The 16,637-nt window shown below is 44.8% G+C and overlaps 2 protein-coding genes across 4 annotated transcripts in view; both read right to left on the reverse strand.

Moving 5' to 3' along the window:
- LOC136379584 (adhesion G protein-coupled receptor E2-like) overlaps window positions 1-15,420 on the reverse strand; it is a 43,145-nt gene extending 27,725 nt beyond the window's left edge. For 2 of the 3 annotated variants that reach the window (XM_066346969.1, XM_066346959.1), the window contains exons 1-7: window positions 15,340-15,420; window positions 12,606-12,659; window positions 7,576-7,731; window positions 4,405-4,551; window positions 4,272-4,318; window positions 4,076-4,153; window positions 3,483-3,660 (exon numbers count right to left, since the gene is read on the reverse strand). In XM_066346969.1, the coding sequence (XP_066203066.1) occupies window positions 3,483-3,660; window positions 4,076-4,153; window positions 4,272-4,318; window positions 4,405-4,551; window positions 7,576-7,731; window positions 12,606-12,659; window positions 15,340-15,370 (691 nt within the window). In that variant the 5' untranslated portion in view covers window positions 15,371-15,420. The remainder of the gene's footprint in view (window positions 1-3,482; window positions 3,661-4,075; window positions 4,154-4,271; window positions 4,319-4,404; window positions 4,552-7,575; window positions 7,732-12,605; window positions 12,660-15,339) is intronic. The other variant, XM_066346980.1, reaches the window with a different exon arrangement.
- Window positions 1-16,637, reverse strand: part of LOC136379451 (adhesion G protein-coupled receptor E2-like) — a 345,285-nt gene that overhangs the window by 305,432 nt on the left and 23,216 nt on the right. The gene's annotated exons all lie outside the window — the stretch shown is intronic.

Genomic DNA, 16,637 nt, shown 5'->3' on the forward strand with positions numbered 1-16,637 from the left:
TGAAGTGAAAGAAAGCATCAGTAAGTTGATTCCAGGCAGCTTGGGAAAGACATAAGAAAAGCTACCAATCTATTTATCAGCTCCTTGATGTCTGTTAGAAAAGTCAAAATTCTGAAGATGCCCAAGTTTGAACTGGGACAACTCATGGAGCTTCATGGTGAAGGTAGCAGGCCTGGAAAACCACTGGGGATGAGACAGGTGCTAAAGCTGAACAAGCTTTGGATATAAGCTCCCTGTCCAAGAGTCTGGTTAAAAGTCAGACATTTAACAGTGACAAAAAAATCTATTTGTGACTTTTTTAAAAAGATCTAAATCTAGAACAATTATTAGAAAACACAGTAGTATATCTTCATACCGTTGGATTTGGCACTCAATTGTTAGATAAGATGAAATGCACAAACAAGTAAAAAAATAAATATAATGAACTTCATCAAAATTTAAAGCACCTGTTTTTTAAAGAGAAAAGACTATGAAGAAAGTGAAAATAATCTATGGAATGGAACAACATATTTGCAAATCACATGTCTCATAAGAGTCTACTACCATATATAAAATACGCAACTCAACAATATAAAGCCAAACCATCCAATTAAAAAACAGATAAAGAATTTGAATAGGTATTTCTCCAAAAAAGATACACAAATGTTCAACAACCACTTGAAAAGATATCAAACATCTTTAATGATTAGGGAAATGCAAATCAAAACCATAATGTCACTGAACACACTAGAAAGACTACGTAATAAAACCAAAACAAAATGGAAGTAACAGGTCTTGCTGAGGGTGTGAAGATTGGAACCCTTGTACATTGCTGGGGCTAGGGGAGTGGTAGGTACAATGGTGCATCATTTTGGAAAAACAGTTGGATGGTTCCTAAATATTGCATTCAATTACCATATAACTGAGCTATTCAACTCCTATATATGGACCCAAAAAACTAACACAGTTATTCAAACAAAAACTTGTACACTAATATTCACAGTAACTCTATTCACAACAGTCAAAGGGTGACAACAATCCAATGTCCATCAGTAGATGAATGGATAAACAAAAGATGGTGTATTTATACCAAGAAATATTCAATCATAAAAAAAGGAAAATGATACATGCTACCACATGGGTGAACCTTGAAAACATTTGCCTGGTGGAAGGAGCTGGACCTTAAGGTCACATATTGTCTGATTCTATTTACATGAAATGTACAGAATAGGCAAAATCATAGAGACAGAAACAGATAAGTGCTTACCAAGGGCTGGGACATGGATGAATGAGAAGGAACTGTTTAATGCAGTGGTTCTCAAAGTGTGTGCCCTAGAAGATTTCCAGGTGTACCCTATAGCAGTGGTCCCCAATCTTTTTTTGGCTACAGACTGGTTTAATGTCAGAAAATATTTTCATGGACCGGCCTTTAGGGTGGGACAGATAAATGTATCACGTGACCGAGACAAGCATCAAGAGTGAGTCTTAGATGGATGTAACAGAGGGAATCTGGTCATTTTTTAAAAATAAAACATCATTCAGACTTAAATATAAATAAAACAAAAATAATGTAAGTTATTTATTCTTTCTCTGTGGACCGGTACCAAATGGCCCACGGACTGGTACCTGTCCGCAGCCTGGGGGTTGGGGACCACTGCCTTATGGTATTCCAGAAAAATAAGTGCCTGTTGGGGACCAAAAAACCAACAGGGTTTTTGGAGTTTAGATTTTGGGGGGACAGAGGTGTGAGGAATTGGCTGTAAGCTGACAGTCTGCCCAACCCCCCACCTCACTTGCTTGATTAGGTTGCAAAAGACTGTTAAGCTGTGGTACTGGATTGTTTACACTACCCCCCCATGTTCCCCAGAAAGACTGGAGGCAAGTTTCTTCTATCCTTTGTTTGGTGTCAAGTTAAGATAATATGTATGCTGGGGGTTTTCTGCACTCAACACAATTAAGAGTAAAAAGAGAGGAATTCTTCAATGTATTGACGAGGAAATGAGAGTTTGCCTTTCAAATACAGTGTGTCCATAAAGTCATGGTGTACTTTTGACCAGTCACAGGAAAGCAACAAAAGACAATAGAAATATGAAATCTGCACCAAATAAAAGGAAAACCCTCCCAGTTTCTGTAGGATGATGTGGCAGCATGTGCGCATGTGCAGTTGATGACGTAACACCGTGTATACAGCAGAGCAGCCCACGGCCATGCCAGTCGAGATGTGGACGGTACAGAGGAAAGTTCAGTTTGTTCTGTGACTCACTAAATTTAAATCCATGACCAAAGTGCAACGTGAATATCGGCACAATTAAAACGAAGCACCACCACATAGGAATAACATTACTCGATGGGATAAGCAGTTGAAGGAAACCGGCAGTTTGGTGGAGAAACTCGTTCTGGTAGGCCATCAGTCAGTGATTAGTCTGTAGAGGCTATATGGGGTAGCTACCTAAGGAGCCCTAAAAAATCTGTGCATGAGCCCACATCGAACTGCACTGAATAGGTATGAAACTGGGAGAGTTTTCTTTTTATTTGGTGCAGATTTCACATATCTATCATCTTTTGTTGCTTTCCTGTGACCGGTCAAAAGTGCACCATGACTTTACAGACACACTGTATATACTCAAACATTGAAGAAATTGCTAGGGCACATCAGGCTCATGTGTCTCATAGACACAAGAATGAATAAACTTAACACATTTGCTCTGGGACCTGTTGAATTTACTAAATCTTACTAAGAATATCTCTATATATATAAAGAGATAATTTTTTGTTGTTTTTTTTATTTTTAACCCCTCTTTTTTACGAGTTGTAAAAAGCATAACTCAAAAAATGTAACCTAAAAATGTTTTTTAATATCAGAATAAATTTAATTTTGTCGTATTTATTTCGTTTAATTACCATAAAAGCACTCTTGGACTTTATATTTTTTCTTTAATATTTGACTTAATTATTATAACATATTTCTCGGAAATTTGTATATAGTGTGCCTACAATTATTTATAGGATTTTAAATGCACCCTGACTTCAAAAATTTGAGAATCACTGGCTTAATGGTACGGTGTTTACTTCTGAGGTGATAAAAAAAAAGATGAAAAATAGAGGTGATGGTTGTACAAATGTACTAAATGCCACTGAATAGCATGTTTTCATTAAATGGTAGATTTTATGTTATGTGAATTTTACCTCAACAAAACAAATCATTTAAATATCAAATAATTTTAAATTATATTCTTCCAAATTTAATAATTTGTTTTCTTTTGAAGCCATTTCTATTTTATCTTGAATTCTTCATTATCATTATTTCATTTGCTGACAATTTACATTACAATGAAAATGTATATTATTTACAATTTTTTAAATTTCTTTTTTACCTTTTGTTTTAAGATGTTTATGAGAGTAACACACAGATACAAGTGTGATCACTCAGTTCTAGCGCAAATGGAACCGGAATGAGTCAGGGAGCAGGCAGAGCAGAGCCTGGGGCAGACTGGCTTACTCACCTGTTCCTGCACTTGTATTGAAGGTCAATGGCCCATTGGGCAGGGCCCTGCTCAGCTCTCTCAGGATGTGCTCCTGGCCAGTGAGCAAGGTAGTGGCCACAGAGTGCTGCTCTGAGCAGGACAGGTTATCCAGTTCCCCTGGGGTCTCCAGAAGGTCATCCACCACCTGTATGATGCCCTGTGGGAACAGGGACACAGAACCAGTGGACCTTGCACCAGAGAAGCATTAGGAAGACACTGTCCACTCAGCTGCAGAGAACAGACCCTAGAGCCTGTCTATTTGGGATAAAGATGGCCCCAGATGGAATTCCCTGGGCCTTTGCCTGTGTAAACCAGCCCCTCAGAGGTCAACCCTGTTCATGAATATCAAGGACAATGTAAACCCAATAACCAGGAACAGGAGAAAAGGTGTTAATAGGTGGATGTGGGTATAAAAGTGAGTACAAATACCTGTCTGCTCTTCCCATCCATTCTGGGAGAGGTGAGCCACAGAGAAGGGCACCACTGCATTGGGGTCTGTCTCCTCCCAGACCAAGGCTTCCCCAGCCTTCTATGGGATGCCTCCACCTGCCTCCCTGGGGACCTGTTCTTACCTCAATGGTGTCCTTGGCTGAGGCAGACTTGAAGTCTCTGCCCAGCTCCTGAACTCTTTCAAAGAAACTAGAGAGACTCTGGGGAGAGAGGAGGTGAGGGGATCAGAGAGCCTCACGCATGGGTGGGGGAGCATGGAGGGAAATGAATGGGCAGTGGAGGGTTTCTTGCCTTCTAGTCCCTCCTGGAGTCACTCACCTGCGTCTTGACTCCAGGGGGTGGGGTCCAGGTGGGGAAGGATATCACTGCAGAGAACAGAAAAAAGCTGTTCATTACCTATGAGTGTGTCCATGTGTTTTGGAGGGGTCTAGGGTCAGATCAGGCCAGGTACCTCCACACTGGGTAGTGCTTTGTTTGTTCAGGAATCCAGATTTCGGCACCAAGCCTGGGAGGCAGTGGCATTCATATGAGTCCAGAGTTCTGACACAGAAGGTGGAGTCGTCACAATAACGTGCCCTGATGTTGCACTTGTCTATTTCTGGAGACATGAAGAAGAGGGTCTGGCTCTGTCTGTCCCAGGTGGATCAGACCCCTCTCCACTCAGTATCTTGCCTCCATCCCAGTTTTAGTGCCCCCAACCCCCCATTCCTTGGCTGGAAGTAATATCACCTGATGGCTGCACATCCCTGAGTGGCAGACGCAGGGGTTATAGGGGTTATGGGAAGTGTGCTTAGGCATGACACACAGCAGGTGAGCCCCCGCCCCCGTATAGAAGCACAGTGTGTGAGGTATTGAAACACCTTCATCCTTGTTAGTTAATTAGCTGCTACCTGGGATCCCCAGGATCCTTCCTTTGCATAACCCAGCAGTTTCCCTGGGTGCCCCCCCCCCGGAGTTTTTCTCATTTAGCTTCAAAAGAATTAAAGCCTGGCACAGCAGGGCACCCCAGCATTCATTCTGCTGGGTTCATGTGATGCCACTGAATACGTAATCATATATTAATAGTTTGAGCTGTGAGTCTTTGGGGGTGTGGAATCTGAGCTCTAAACCTTCACAGAACGTGCTGCTTGGGCCATTGGGGGACCCAGGAACCAGCTTCCAGCCAGGGCAGCAGCGGCACTCATAGCTGCCAACAGAGTTGAGGCAGTGGGTGGATTTATGGCAGGGGCTTTGCCCCAAGGTACATTCATTCACATCTGAGGACAAAGCTAGAGCGTCAGGCCCTCCCTCCACTCACTGCACCACTTCTTACTGTCCAGCACGAAGGACCCCACCTTTAGTACACATGCCACCACCTGGTGACCTTCAGCTTCACCCTCAAAGCCCCTTATGGTGGACTCCCTGCAAGACGGACATGGCAGGGACCATTGTCCCAGTTTATAGGTGGCAAATCCAGGAGGAAAGCTGAGTCATGGGGGCTGGACCTCCTGACCAAGGACTCCTGCCTACTCCCTGCTGGGCCATGGCACAGGTTTCCTTTCTGGGAACCAGAAGTTACCCCCTCTGCTTGCCTGTGACAGATGAGGAAGGGGAAGGGTCTGGGGGTGCTCTCAGGGGCTCCACAAGGAAACCCCGGGCCCAGAAGTCCCTGCCACCTCCCTGCTCTGTGGCAGGACCTTCCAGGAGGTGAATCCCTGGGCAAGACCTTGTCAGACCTTGGAATCTAGGGAGCTGAGAATCTTCTTCCGCCACCTCGGCTGCAGGACCTGCCTCGGCTCTTTCCCCAGTTCTAATCCAGCTCTGCAGCGTGCTCCCGGGGGCTCTACCTTTGCACAGCTTCGGGTCCTCTGGGCTCATCTCCAACCCAGGCGGGCACTTGCAGGTGTAGCTGCCCTGGGTGTTGACACAGATGCTGTGCCCTTTACAGATTCTGGGGTTCAGCTGACATTCATCTACAGCTGTGGGAAGCCTTCAGGACTGGGGGTGAGCCATGTTTTCTACCATAAAATATCTGAAAGACTCCACTGTCTCCTCCCAGGTGAGTGGGTGCTTTTCTAATCCACATGGAAGTGTCCTATGGGTAAGCATGGTGGCCTAGCCTCTATGCTCTGTTGTCCAGATGTGGCCAGAGCAGCTCAAGTCCTCCCTGCCAGCTCTGATCCCCTCAGACTCCTGGGCCACTCCCAACTAGAGCAGGGACATTGCTGCTACCTGTGTCCCAGCCTGAGGACTTGGGCAAGGGCCCAGGTGGGCCTTTTTGGAACCAAGAGCAGGAGAAATACTGCATTTTCTGAGCAGAGCTCATTTTGGTAACCTTTGTCTTGACTCCCCCAGGGTGTGTGTACTTGGTTGAGTTCTCCTTGGAATCCTGGTGACTCCATGTGACAGCACTCATTCATCCACACTGATTCTGAGATTCCAGCCCATGGACATGGACTGAAAACACCCCTGAGCCTGACCCCTGGATGACAAGGCTTTTAAGCAAAGGCCGAGAAAATGTGAATGATACCAGATGGGCCAGGGCCACGTGGGACAGTGGGTGTCAGGCCTTGATGGACAGTGGGGTTCACATCCAGTCATGAGGCCCTGGAGTGGTAAAGGTATGTCTTCTCATCCTCATGAAGGCATGCCCTGGACTGGCAGGAAGTGATGGGAATGCACATGTGAGCAAGGCCAGTGGTGTGCATGGGCCAGTGCCTGGAGCAGGGGGCAGGTCCCAGTAAATAAAGAGTGGCAGGGGTTTCTGTCATATGGCTCCCTGTTCTTAAACCAGAAACACAGACCTGGAGACCCTGAGTAGGCCTCAGCCTCTATCATCTGTCCCCCAGTGGCCTGGACCTTATGGGGTCAGTGTCAAGAGAGGGTCAAGCCTGAGGCAGTGGTCCCCAGAGATGCTCTCCCTTGTCATCTGCTTCAGATGGGAGCCCCTTCATTCACCCAACTCTCTGAGTTTGGGGCGGGGGTCGACATCACCTTGCCCACCACTGACACAACAGCCTCTTGGGTCTCAGACATCACACCTGTCCTCGGGTCTGTGAATTGAAATTGCGGGGGAGGGTCAGGGTGGAGGAGCCTTGCTCCAGGGGAGGAGCAGAGGCTGAGCAGCACAGAAGCGGGATCAGGGTGCCAGGAGGCACGTCCTCCAGGTGGCATGGTTGGTAGGTGGCGGGGCCAGCAGCTCAGGAAAGTGGGCCTGTTTTTTCATCTCCATTTCCCCCATGTTTGTAGATGGGAGTCCAGGGCTCATCAAGGCCTGGGCAATATGAGAGAGTGTCTGGTGTGGCTGAGTCCAGTGGGCTCCAGTGGGGGCCCATCTCATCCCAGCAGTCACTGACGATAGTGAAAAAAATGAATGTTGCACTGGGACGCAGGTGCTGTGAGCTCGTTAAGTGTCTTAATGCCACCCTCTCTCTTGTTTTACAAAAACAAGATGCCAGGTTGGCAGGAGGAGGAGGGGCAGTGCCATCTGGAAGTGGCACTCTGAGGAGGGTTCTGAACCTTAGTGTCAGAGAGGGCAGATGACCAGATAGGTGCCCATGATGGTGCTCTGATAGCTGGAGAAAGTGAGATGATTGACCCCAAACTTCATGGACAGGGAGGGGAAGATGTGAGTCATTCTTACCTTGACACGTGTTCTCACTCTCATTATGGAACACTGTTGCCCCAGAAACAAGCTCATATCCTTTGATGCATGTGCAATAGTAGCTCCCATTTGTGTTATGGCAGTCTGCAAATTTTCCACAGAACACTTTCGAGAATGATCCACACTCGTTGATGTCTGGAACCCAACAGGACAAGGGTCACTTCCCAACAGGCAGAGAGTCTGGCTTCTACTCAGAGGCTGTCACGGGGGCAAGACAGAACTAGCTCCTGGGTGTCACTCCTGGGCTGGGCTGGGGAGAACCAGCTGCTCCAGAGCCCACTGACTTCTCTGCTCATCTCTGCTGTCCAACTGGTCAGAAACACCTAGACCCAGACACTGCGCTGTGTCATGGTGGGGCTGGAAAGAAGACTACATCCCCTTTCCAGGCTTTGAGGATAGATGGAGGCACTGACTCCGCCCCAAACACTCCCCTGTGGTGCTGTTGTATCATTGGGTTCTTGGGCTGGACTCCAGTAAGGGTGAGTGCAGCAGTGAAGTCTGTCTTCAAAGCTGAGGTTGTGGAGGAAGTCATGGCTAAAGGCTATCCAGGGTGACATCATCATTCCCACCTGAAGTTAGAGCCAGGTGTCAGTCCCCTGCTCACGGATGCCTTCCATGTCCTATTACTCACAGTGGCCCAAGTGCAACCCGCACTCCTCATCAGGCCCTCCTCCAGCTCCAATATCAGGCATTCCAAGTGCCCCAGGGTGTCTCAGGGGAGTCTTCCTAATCTCCACCCCTGGAGGAAGTCCCCTTATCAGGTCCTACCACAAATATGAAATGAGGAAGCAGCACAAAGCTTCACACAGCTGAGTAACTGCAGTGTTTTTCGACATCTGATCTCTCTGTTCTCTAAACAAGAGAGAGAGATGCCCATGACCCATGTGCCCTTTGAGTAGCTCAGGGACCCACTAAGCAGGAGCTGGACACTGCTGCCTAAAAACAATAGCAATTTGCCTGACCAGGTGGTGGTAGACTGGATAGAGTGTTAACCTGGGATACTGAGGACCCAGTTTTGAAACTTTGAGATCGCTGGCTTGAGCTCAAGTCGCTGGCTTGAGCAAGGGGTCACTGGCTAAGCTGGAGCCTCCAGTCAAGATACATATGAGAATCAATCAATGTACAACTAAAGTGATGCAACTAAGAGTTAATACTTTTCATCTGTCTCACCTCCTGTCTGTCTGTCTCTGTTTCTGTTTCTCTAAGATCTCTCTCTCGCTAAATAAATACATACATACTGTTGGTCAAATAAGTTTGTAAATATGATATATATATTCTCTCGCTTACAGTTTACATTGGGTGTGGGGGATGAGCTGTAAGCAGGCAGGGTCATTATAGCCTAAGGCTTAGTTTTAAGACTAAGCCTTTCCCATCCTAAGTGACTTGGTATCAGAGACTTCCTTGTTTCTATATTGAATTAAAGGTTTTGATTTCTACACTATAAAATAGGGCAGACTAGGAGCTTGCTCTCTCTCAGTTCCTGAGATTAGCATTAGAGTGAAGAGCAGAGAAAAGCCACGTGGAGGAGAGGAGAAGCAGCCAAAATGGCGGAGTACTGAAGGATAAGCCAGTTTGTGCAGAGTTTGAGCAGAGAGAAGGAGACGGGGAACAGAGGTGAATAACGCTGGTGAGGTGGAAACCTTTGATTCTAGGAAACTCGGTTAAGTCAGTGGCTTTGGGAACCCTGAATGGAAAGGGAAGTGTTTTCCCACTGTGTGTATTTCTTGCCCGCTGGGTGCAAGCTAGGATTAAAGGTAATGTCCCACCAGTTCTTGGCTCTGTTGTTTCATTACCGACTGTCCGAATCAAATGCAAACCTGCATGGGCCAGGCGGCTGTGATGGTGGCCATGGCTACTGGCCCTACACATACATACAACAGCAGTTTAATAAGACTCATCAACAAAAGAATGAATCAAAATTCAGGGACAAAATATTAGGCCATACACATTCCAATCAGGAGACCAAAGACTTAGATCCTGAAAGGACTCACGGTGTTATAATGACTCAGACACTGGTCTACCCCAGATGCAGATTTCCCTTCTAGTTCCCAGGCCTAGACTGTGGGTGTTGGCATCAGGACAGGACAGGATATAGATAAACACACCTGAGGCATTCATGTTCAGCCTCCACCTGGGCCTTGGGACTTCCCTCCTATGTTCTCAGATGGTGACAATGGCTGGAGACTTGTCTTCAAATTTGACAGGAGGGGCTGAAGTTGAATGGAGTAGAGTTGGAAATGAGGTGTGCTGGATGAGAGAGAGGACTGGACAATGAGAAATTCCTCAACTGACAAGTGTGCTCCCAGCCAGGAGCTGGGATCCAGTTACAGCAGCAGCAGGACCTCCATCCATGTCTACAGATGACGAACGTCCGTGAGACACACACATGCAAGTGCACAAAGGGCCCCTTAGGAATACCTCCAGGGTCAGGGAAGGATGGGCACTACCACAACATAACCTTTTTATTTCCTCTGAAAAAAATCTGTTTTTCTCTAAATATTAAATAACATGATTCTTAGAAAACAAAGAAAGGAAACAAAACACTCACCCATAAGTCCACTAAACAAACTACTAAAAATTTGAGGCATATTTTTTTCTTTTTTTTTCACACAATATTTTCTTTATTATCAATAAATATGCATTGCATGATAGGTGGTGACACAGTGAATAGAGCATCAACCTGGGACACTAAGATCCAAGTTTGAAACCCTGAGGTCACCAGCTTAAGCACAAGGTCGCCAGCTTGAACATGAGATTGTAGACATAACCCCATGGTTGCTGCTTTGAGCCCAAAGACCGCTAACTTGAAGCCCAAGGTCACTGGCTTGAGAAGGGATCATGGACTGACTTGGCTGAAGCTTCCCAGTCAAGGCACATATGAGAAGCAATCAGTGAACAGCTAAAGTGCCACAACTAAGAGTTGATGCTACTCATCTCTCTCTTTTCCTCTCTGTCTGTCTGTGTGTCTGTCTCCCCTTCATTAAAAATAAATAAATGAAATGAAATAAATATTCCTCTAAGTCTATTTTGAGTTGATGATTATTTCTTATATAATTTCTTTTTGCTTATATTTAAATTGTGATAAAATACACATAAGATAAAATTTACTATCTTCGGTTCTAGCCAGTTGTCTCAGTGGTAGAGTGTTGAACCAGCATGTGGAAGTCCTAGGTTCAATTCCTGGTTACACAGAAGTGACCATCTGCTTCTCTAACCCTCCGCCTCTTTCTTCTCTTTCTCTCTCTCTCTCTTTCTTTCTTTTCCTCTTTCCCTTCCTATAGCCATGGCTCAAATGGTTTGAGCAAGTGGGCCCTGGGCCCTGAGGATGCCTCCACGGCCTTGTCTCAGGCACTAAAATAGCTCAGTTGCTGAGCAATGGAGCAGCAGCCCTAAATGGACCAAGCATCGCCTGGTAGGGGGCTTGCCAGGTGGATGCTGGTCAGGGTACATGCAGGAGTTTGTCTCTCTGCCTCCCCACTTCTCAATTAATTTTTTTTAAAGATAAAATTTACTATCTTCATCATTTTTAGGTAGCCTATTTTTTTTTGTGATCCAGTAGTGTTGAAGACTAAAAACTCCTCAAATTTAGAGCTTAGATTCTACCACTTTGTTCATTGTGAGACTTTAGACAAGTCACTCAGTCTCTCTGAGCCCAAATTTTATCACTTTAGAAATAATCCTAGCTCTGTGTGCCCCACAGAGCTGCTGTGAGGATGGGATGGGAAACCATGATTGTGCAGGGGCAGGATTCCTAGGGAGCTCCAGCTAGTAAGACAGCCTGAGATTCCATGCCCTGGCTGTTTCTTTCTCCTGTTGCTTCCATTATTTTCCCTCCTTCTTTGTTCTATGAATGTAATAATAATAATGGTAACAACTATAACAATAGCTAATATTTGTTGACAGTTGCTTTGTACTAGTCTTTACCTTTTATTCACACAGGGAACATATAAATCTCACTCCATCTATGTAAGATGGGTACAGTGATTATCCCCAATTTAGAGACAGGCAAACTAGGCAAAGAGAGGAGATATAATGTTTTAAATGTCAGAGAGTCAGTGGCAGAGCTAGATATTGAATCTATGTCACCAACTTAACTTATAAGTTCTCAACACTCTACCCACTGATCATGAAAACCTGAGTGCCCACTCCCTCTTTTTTATCCTTAACAAAGGGCTTCTGTGATGCTTTAGGACTGAAGGCTCCGGATGCCCCACAATCTCCCCTCAAAAGTCTCTGTATACCCCTCCACGACCCCAAGCCTCTGTACTATCAGAACTCTCTGCAGGATTTATCAAGATCTCCCCAGATGGGCCCTGGCTGGTTGGCTAAGTGGACAGAGTGTCTGCCTGGCTTATGGACATCCCAGGAACCATCCCTGGTCAGGGAACTCATGGGAAGCAACCATCTACTTCTTTTCCCCCCTTTCTTTCTCTTTCCCCTCACAGCCAGTGGCTCAATTGGTTTCTGTATTGGCCCAGGTGCTGAGGATAGCTCGGCTGGTCCGAGCATTGGCCCCAGACAGGGTTTTCTCGGGGTCCCCAGTCGGGGTGCATGCAGTAGTCTATCTCTCTATTTTCTCTCCTCTCACTTAAAATTTTAAAAAGTAATAATAATAAAATAAAATAAAAAGTCTCCCCAGATGAAGAGCTGAATCCCGGAAGATAGCTCCAGGCAGTGGCACTGACACATGTGGAGTGCAGAGGGCAGCAGTGGGGACCAAGGCTGTGGGGGTGGAGACCATGGTCAGAATGCACAAGAAATTGGGGAAGCCAGCGGGGGGTCCAAGAGAAGAGGAGGGGAGAGAAGGGAGAAAGGGCTGCTATTAGAAAAGAAGAGCTCATAAACTCTGGATATTTAAGGGGGGAATAGCTTTTCTCATTTTTAGAGGACCGTGTCAGAGCCTCACTTGCAGGTAACCATTCTTTCCTTCACTTGTTGGGGAGAGTACCTAGACCCCGGCATGCACTCCCCGGTTTATGTCACTAATGGGGCTGGCTGGGAAGACTCACCTCTAGGGTTCTGGTCTGCAGATCTCGATGCCAACAGCAGCAGCACCAAGAATCCTGGGGCAGAAAAAGCAGAGATGATAAAGACAGGAGAGGAGAAAAAATCTCCAATTTAACCCCTTCCACATGCTCATTGCCATCTAGTAGGGGGCTCTGGCCTGCAGACCACATCTTCCAGCATACCCCACTCCCCATCCAGACTCCTGTACTTTACTGGGAATCGAGGACTCAGGCTTCCCTTCCAACTCTCGGGACTTCCTGAGAAATCAGTCACCAAAAGCCACAGTCCTCACTGAACCTCACATGCTACGAGTAAGGGGACAGAGCATACATACAGCTGATGACAGGGACACATCTTAGAAAGCCCAACCTCTCCCATTGGAAGGGTAAATCCTAAAGGTGAAAGTCCTCAGGTTGGTGTCCCTCTGCCCAGACCCGGGTTCCTCTTCTCTGTCAATGGCACAAATCTGAGCATTTCTCTTCCAGAATCATTTCCCCTATTTAATGTACGTTTTCAAGGTATACAAAAAGATTGTGAATGTTGGCATCAGAGCCCAAAGGTTGAGCCCTAGCTCACAGTGTCAGCAGGGATCAGAGCCCTGGAATTGAATGAGGGGGAGCCAATGAGAGGTGAGCAGTGAGAACTAAGGCACCTGCAAGTCGAGCCACTCTCTCGGGGTTAAGTGGCCTCACCAGGTACAGCACCCATGGCTTCTATGGTTCCTTTCAAATGAGATGCTGGCCCCTCTAGGGTGCACTGAGGGCACAGCCTTATCCCTTCATGTCCTTGAGGAAGGAGTCACTAAGCAGACTTTGTGGTATGAAAAGTACTACAGGTGTCAAGAAATACAATCTGCCATGCAGGCAATAACCAGTCTGCCAGTTAGGATCTGTCAGCCCATCCATGTGAGCCATGAACTCTAAGAAAACATTTTCGGGTCTGTGTGCCACCTGTACAGAATCTTTTTCTCAGGCAAAGGCAAAGAATTCCTCTTCCAGCTGCACTGCCAGTTGAATGCTGTGTAAGATGACAGAGTCAGAGGACAGATCTGGAGTCGGACATGCCCCAAACTACAGCCCAAGCTTTTACCTGCTGGCTACGCGGCTTTAGAAATGCCACCTATTCCTTGAACCACAATTTCCCAATGCAAAGTGGATACAGGCATCATCGTAATAGAATGGGTTTTGTCATGATTGCACATTAGCAAAGACTAATAAACTGCAGAGTTCATTCCTCTTCTTCTATTACCTTCTTGTTACCTGAGACACACCCATTCCCAGGTCATATCCTAGGTCAGGCAAAATTACATGCTCACTTTGGTTCTCCCAGGGGTCAGAGACCCAGACTTCTACTACCCCCTCCTTGCCCACAAAATGCTCTTTTTCTCTTGCAGCTCCGTGCAGAGTTGACAAGCGCCAGGCTCCAGGGCCACACTGCCCGAGTTTCAAATCCAGAGTCCAGCAGTCCCTTGGGAATGTTGTCTAGGAATTCCTTGCTCAGATGTCCCATCAACTATGCTTCTTATATTTTCACTTGTGGCGCCAAAGTAGGATAAATAAAATGAGTCATTTGCTCTTCTGAGTATATCATACATGCACACCTAAACATGTATATGTGTTGAAGAAACTAGACTTGTTTCCCATATCTTTTAAATGTCTGACACATTTGATATAATGACCCCTCCAAAGTGGGCCCAGTTTTCATAATAAAAAATAGTCGTGTTGCACAAATCAGATGATAAGAAATGTGGCTATTCTCATTTGAAATGCTAATCAAAATTAAGTTGACCTTGCTAATATTAGGTTTTAACTATATCACTGTTATCCTTCAAATCATTCACACAACGACTCACACAAACCCTAGACTAACAGAAAATGTTTTCCTTATCAAATTAGAGTTTTCAGAAAATTTACTATGCACACTTCTGAAAAAAATAGATTTGGTTGGGATACAGTTAATTTTATGTATCAATTTGGCAAGATAACTGTGCTGAGGTACTTGGTCAAACCTTAGTGTAGATGCTGCTATAAAGGAGGTTTTTTAGATACAATGAACATTTAAATCAATAGACTTTGAGTAAATCAGATTAACCTCCATAATCTAGGTGGGCTTCATCCAATAAATTAAAGACCTTAATAGACTGACTCCTCCAAATAAGAGGAAATTCTACTTTCAGACTGTCTTTGAACTTTAGATGCAGCATGAAGTCTGAGCTGTTTCCAGCCTGCCAGCCAGCCCTAAAAATTTTGCATTTTCCATCCTCCATTCATAAATTCATTCCTTAATATAATACATACAGTAAGTCCTTATTGAATGTTATTAATAGGTTCTTGGAACTGTGGTAAAATAACATATAACAATTTTTACCTCAAGTTAATTGCTCTAAACAAGAGTTAGTTTCCTATAGCTTCTCATCAATGTTATAATGAAATGTCTAACATAAATGATGTTATTCAAGGACTTGCTATATATTCTATCTTTAGTAATCCTAGTAGTGATGAGAAATCTCTGTTAAGTCCTCAAATTTGCTCTAGAAATAAGTTTCACTGACTTTCTCCTTTCAGTACTTAATATACATAGTTAAGTTAATATCCTCCTTAGAATTTCTTCCCTGCCTTCCGTTATAGAGATAGTGGGAAAACGGGAAAGAAAGCAAAGAACAGAAAAAATTCTCAAACTGGATAGAGTTCCCAGAAAGCTTTAATCATCCATTGCCATTATTATAATTCTACCTACCTGGCAGCAACCTTAGATATTTGTTTCTCATGGTCAAGACACCAGCAAGCCCAGCCACAGATGATGTCTGATCTTGGTCTGTGTGTGTTAAAAAGACTTCCTGTTCTAAGCACTATTCATGCCTTACACTAGCTGACTTAGGAAACAGCTAACCTGATGCTTTCTTCCCCCATTAGATCAGCTGACTTAAGAAATAGCTAACCTAGATGCTTTCTTCCTCCTGTTTGGTTCACTGACTAACTTCTTTGAGACTCATGGTTCTGTTTTCTAAGTATTTGCATACAGTTACTGGTATTGTTATCGCAGCCACACTGAGAGCGGCTTGCACATCTCTTTTTTTTTTTTAAACAAAGTGCTCAAAATGGGACTTTATTCCCCCAGGATCCCTTCATTGATCTTTTTTTTCCTTTTTATTTATTTATGATTTTAATTTATTGTGTTTACATAGATTCAAGGGTCCCACCAAATATATCTCCCCCCACCTCTGTGTTCTCCTCGGCCCGCCCCTTTGCTCTCTCTCCCCAATGCCTTCCCCCCTTCCCTCCAGGATTTGCTGTCCTGTTCTCTATAATTCTGTGTTATGTATATATAATTTCATTAATCCCATTCCCTTCTCTGATCCCATCTTCTCTTCCACTTTCCCTCTGACCGCTTTCCCTCTGGTCCCTTTGACCCCGCCTCTGCCGTGGTTCACATTGTTCATTAGATTCCTCAAATGATTGAGGTCCTATGATATTTTTCTTTCTCTGCCTGGCTTATTTCACTTAGAATGATAGTTTCCAGGTCCATCCATATTGTCGCAAAAGGTAAGATTTCGTTCTTCCTCACGTCCGTGTAGTATTCCATTGTGTATATGTACCACTGCTTTTTAATCTGTTCATCCATTGAAGGACACTTGGGCTGTTTCCAGATCTTGTCTATTGTAAACAATGCTGCAATAAACATGAGGGTACATTTCTTCTTTTGAATCAGTGATTTGGTATTCATAGGATAAGTTCCTAAAAGTGGGATAGCTGGGTCAAAGAGCAGTTCCATTTTTAATTTTTTGAGGAATCCCCATACTATTTTCCACAGTGGAAATTCCCACCAGCAGTCTGCATTCCCAGCAGCAGTGCAGGAGGGTTCCCTTTTCTCCACACCCTCTCCAGCACTTGTTATGTGTTGTTTTGTTAATGAGCACCATTCTATCAGGTGTGAGGAGGTATCTCATTGTGGTTTTAATTTACATTTCTCTAATGATTAGTGATGTTGAGCATTTTTTTATATGCCTATTGGCCATCTGTATGTCCTCTTTGGAG

The sequence above is a fragment of the Saccopteryx leptura genome, chromosome 1, assembly GCF_036850995.1.
Source record: "Saccopteryx leptura isolate mSacLep1 chromosome 1, mSacLep1_pri_phased_curated, whole genome shotgun sequence".
Classification (NCBI taxonomy): domain Eukaryota; kingdom Metazoa; phylum Chordata; class Mammalia; order Chiroptera; family Emballonuridae; genus Saccopteryx; species Saccopteryx leptura.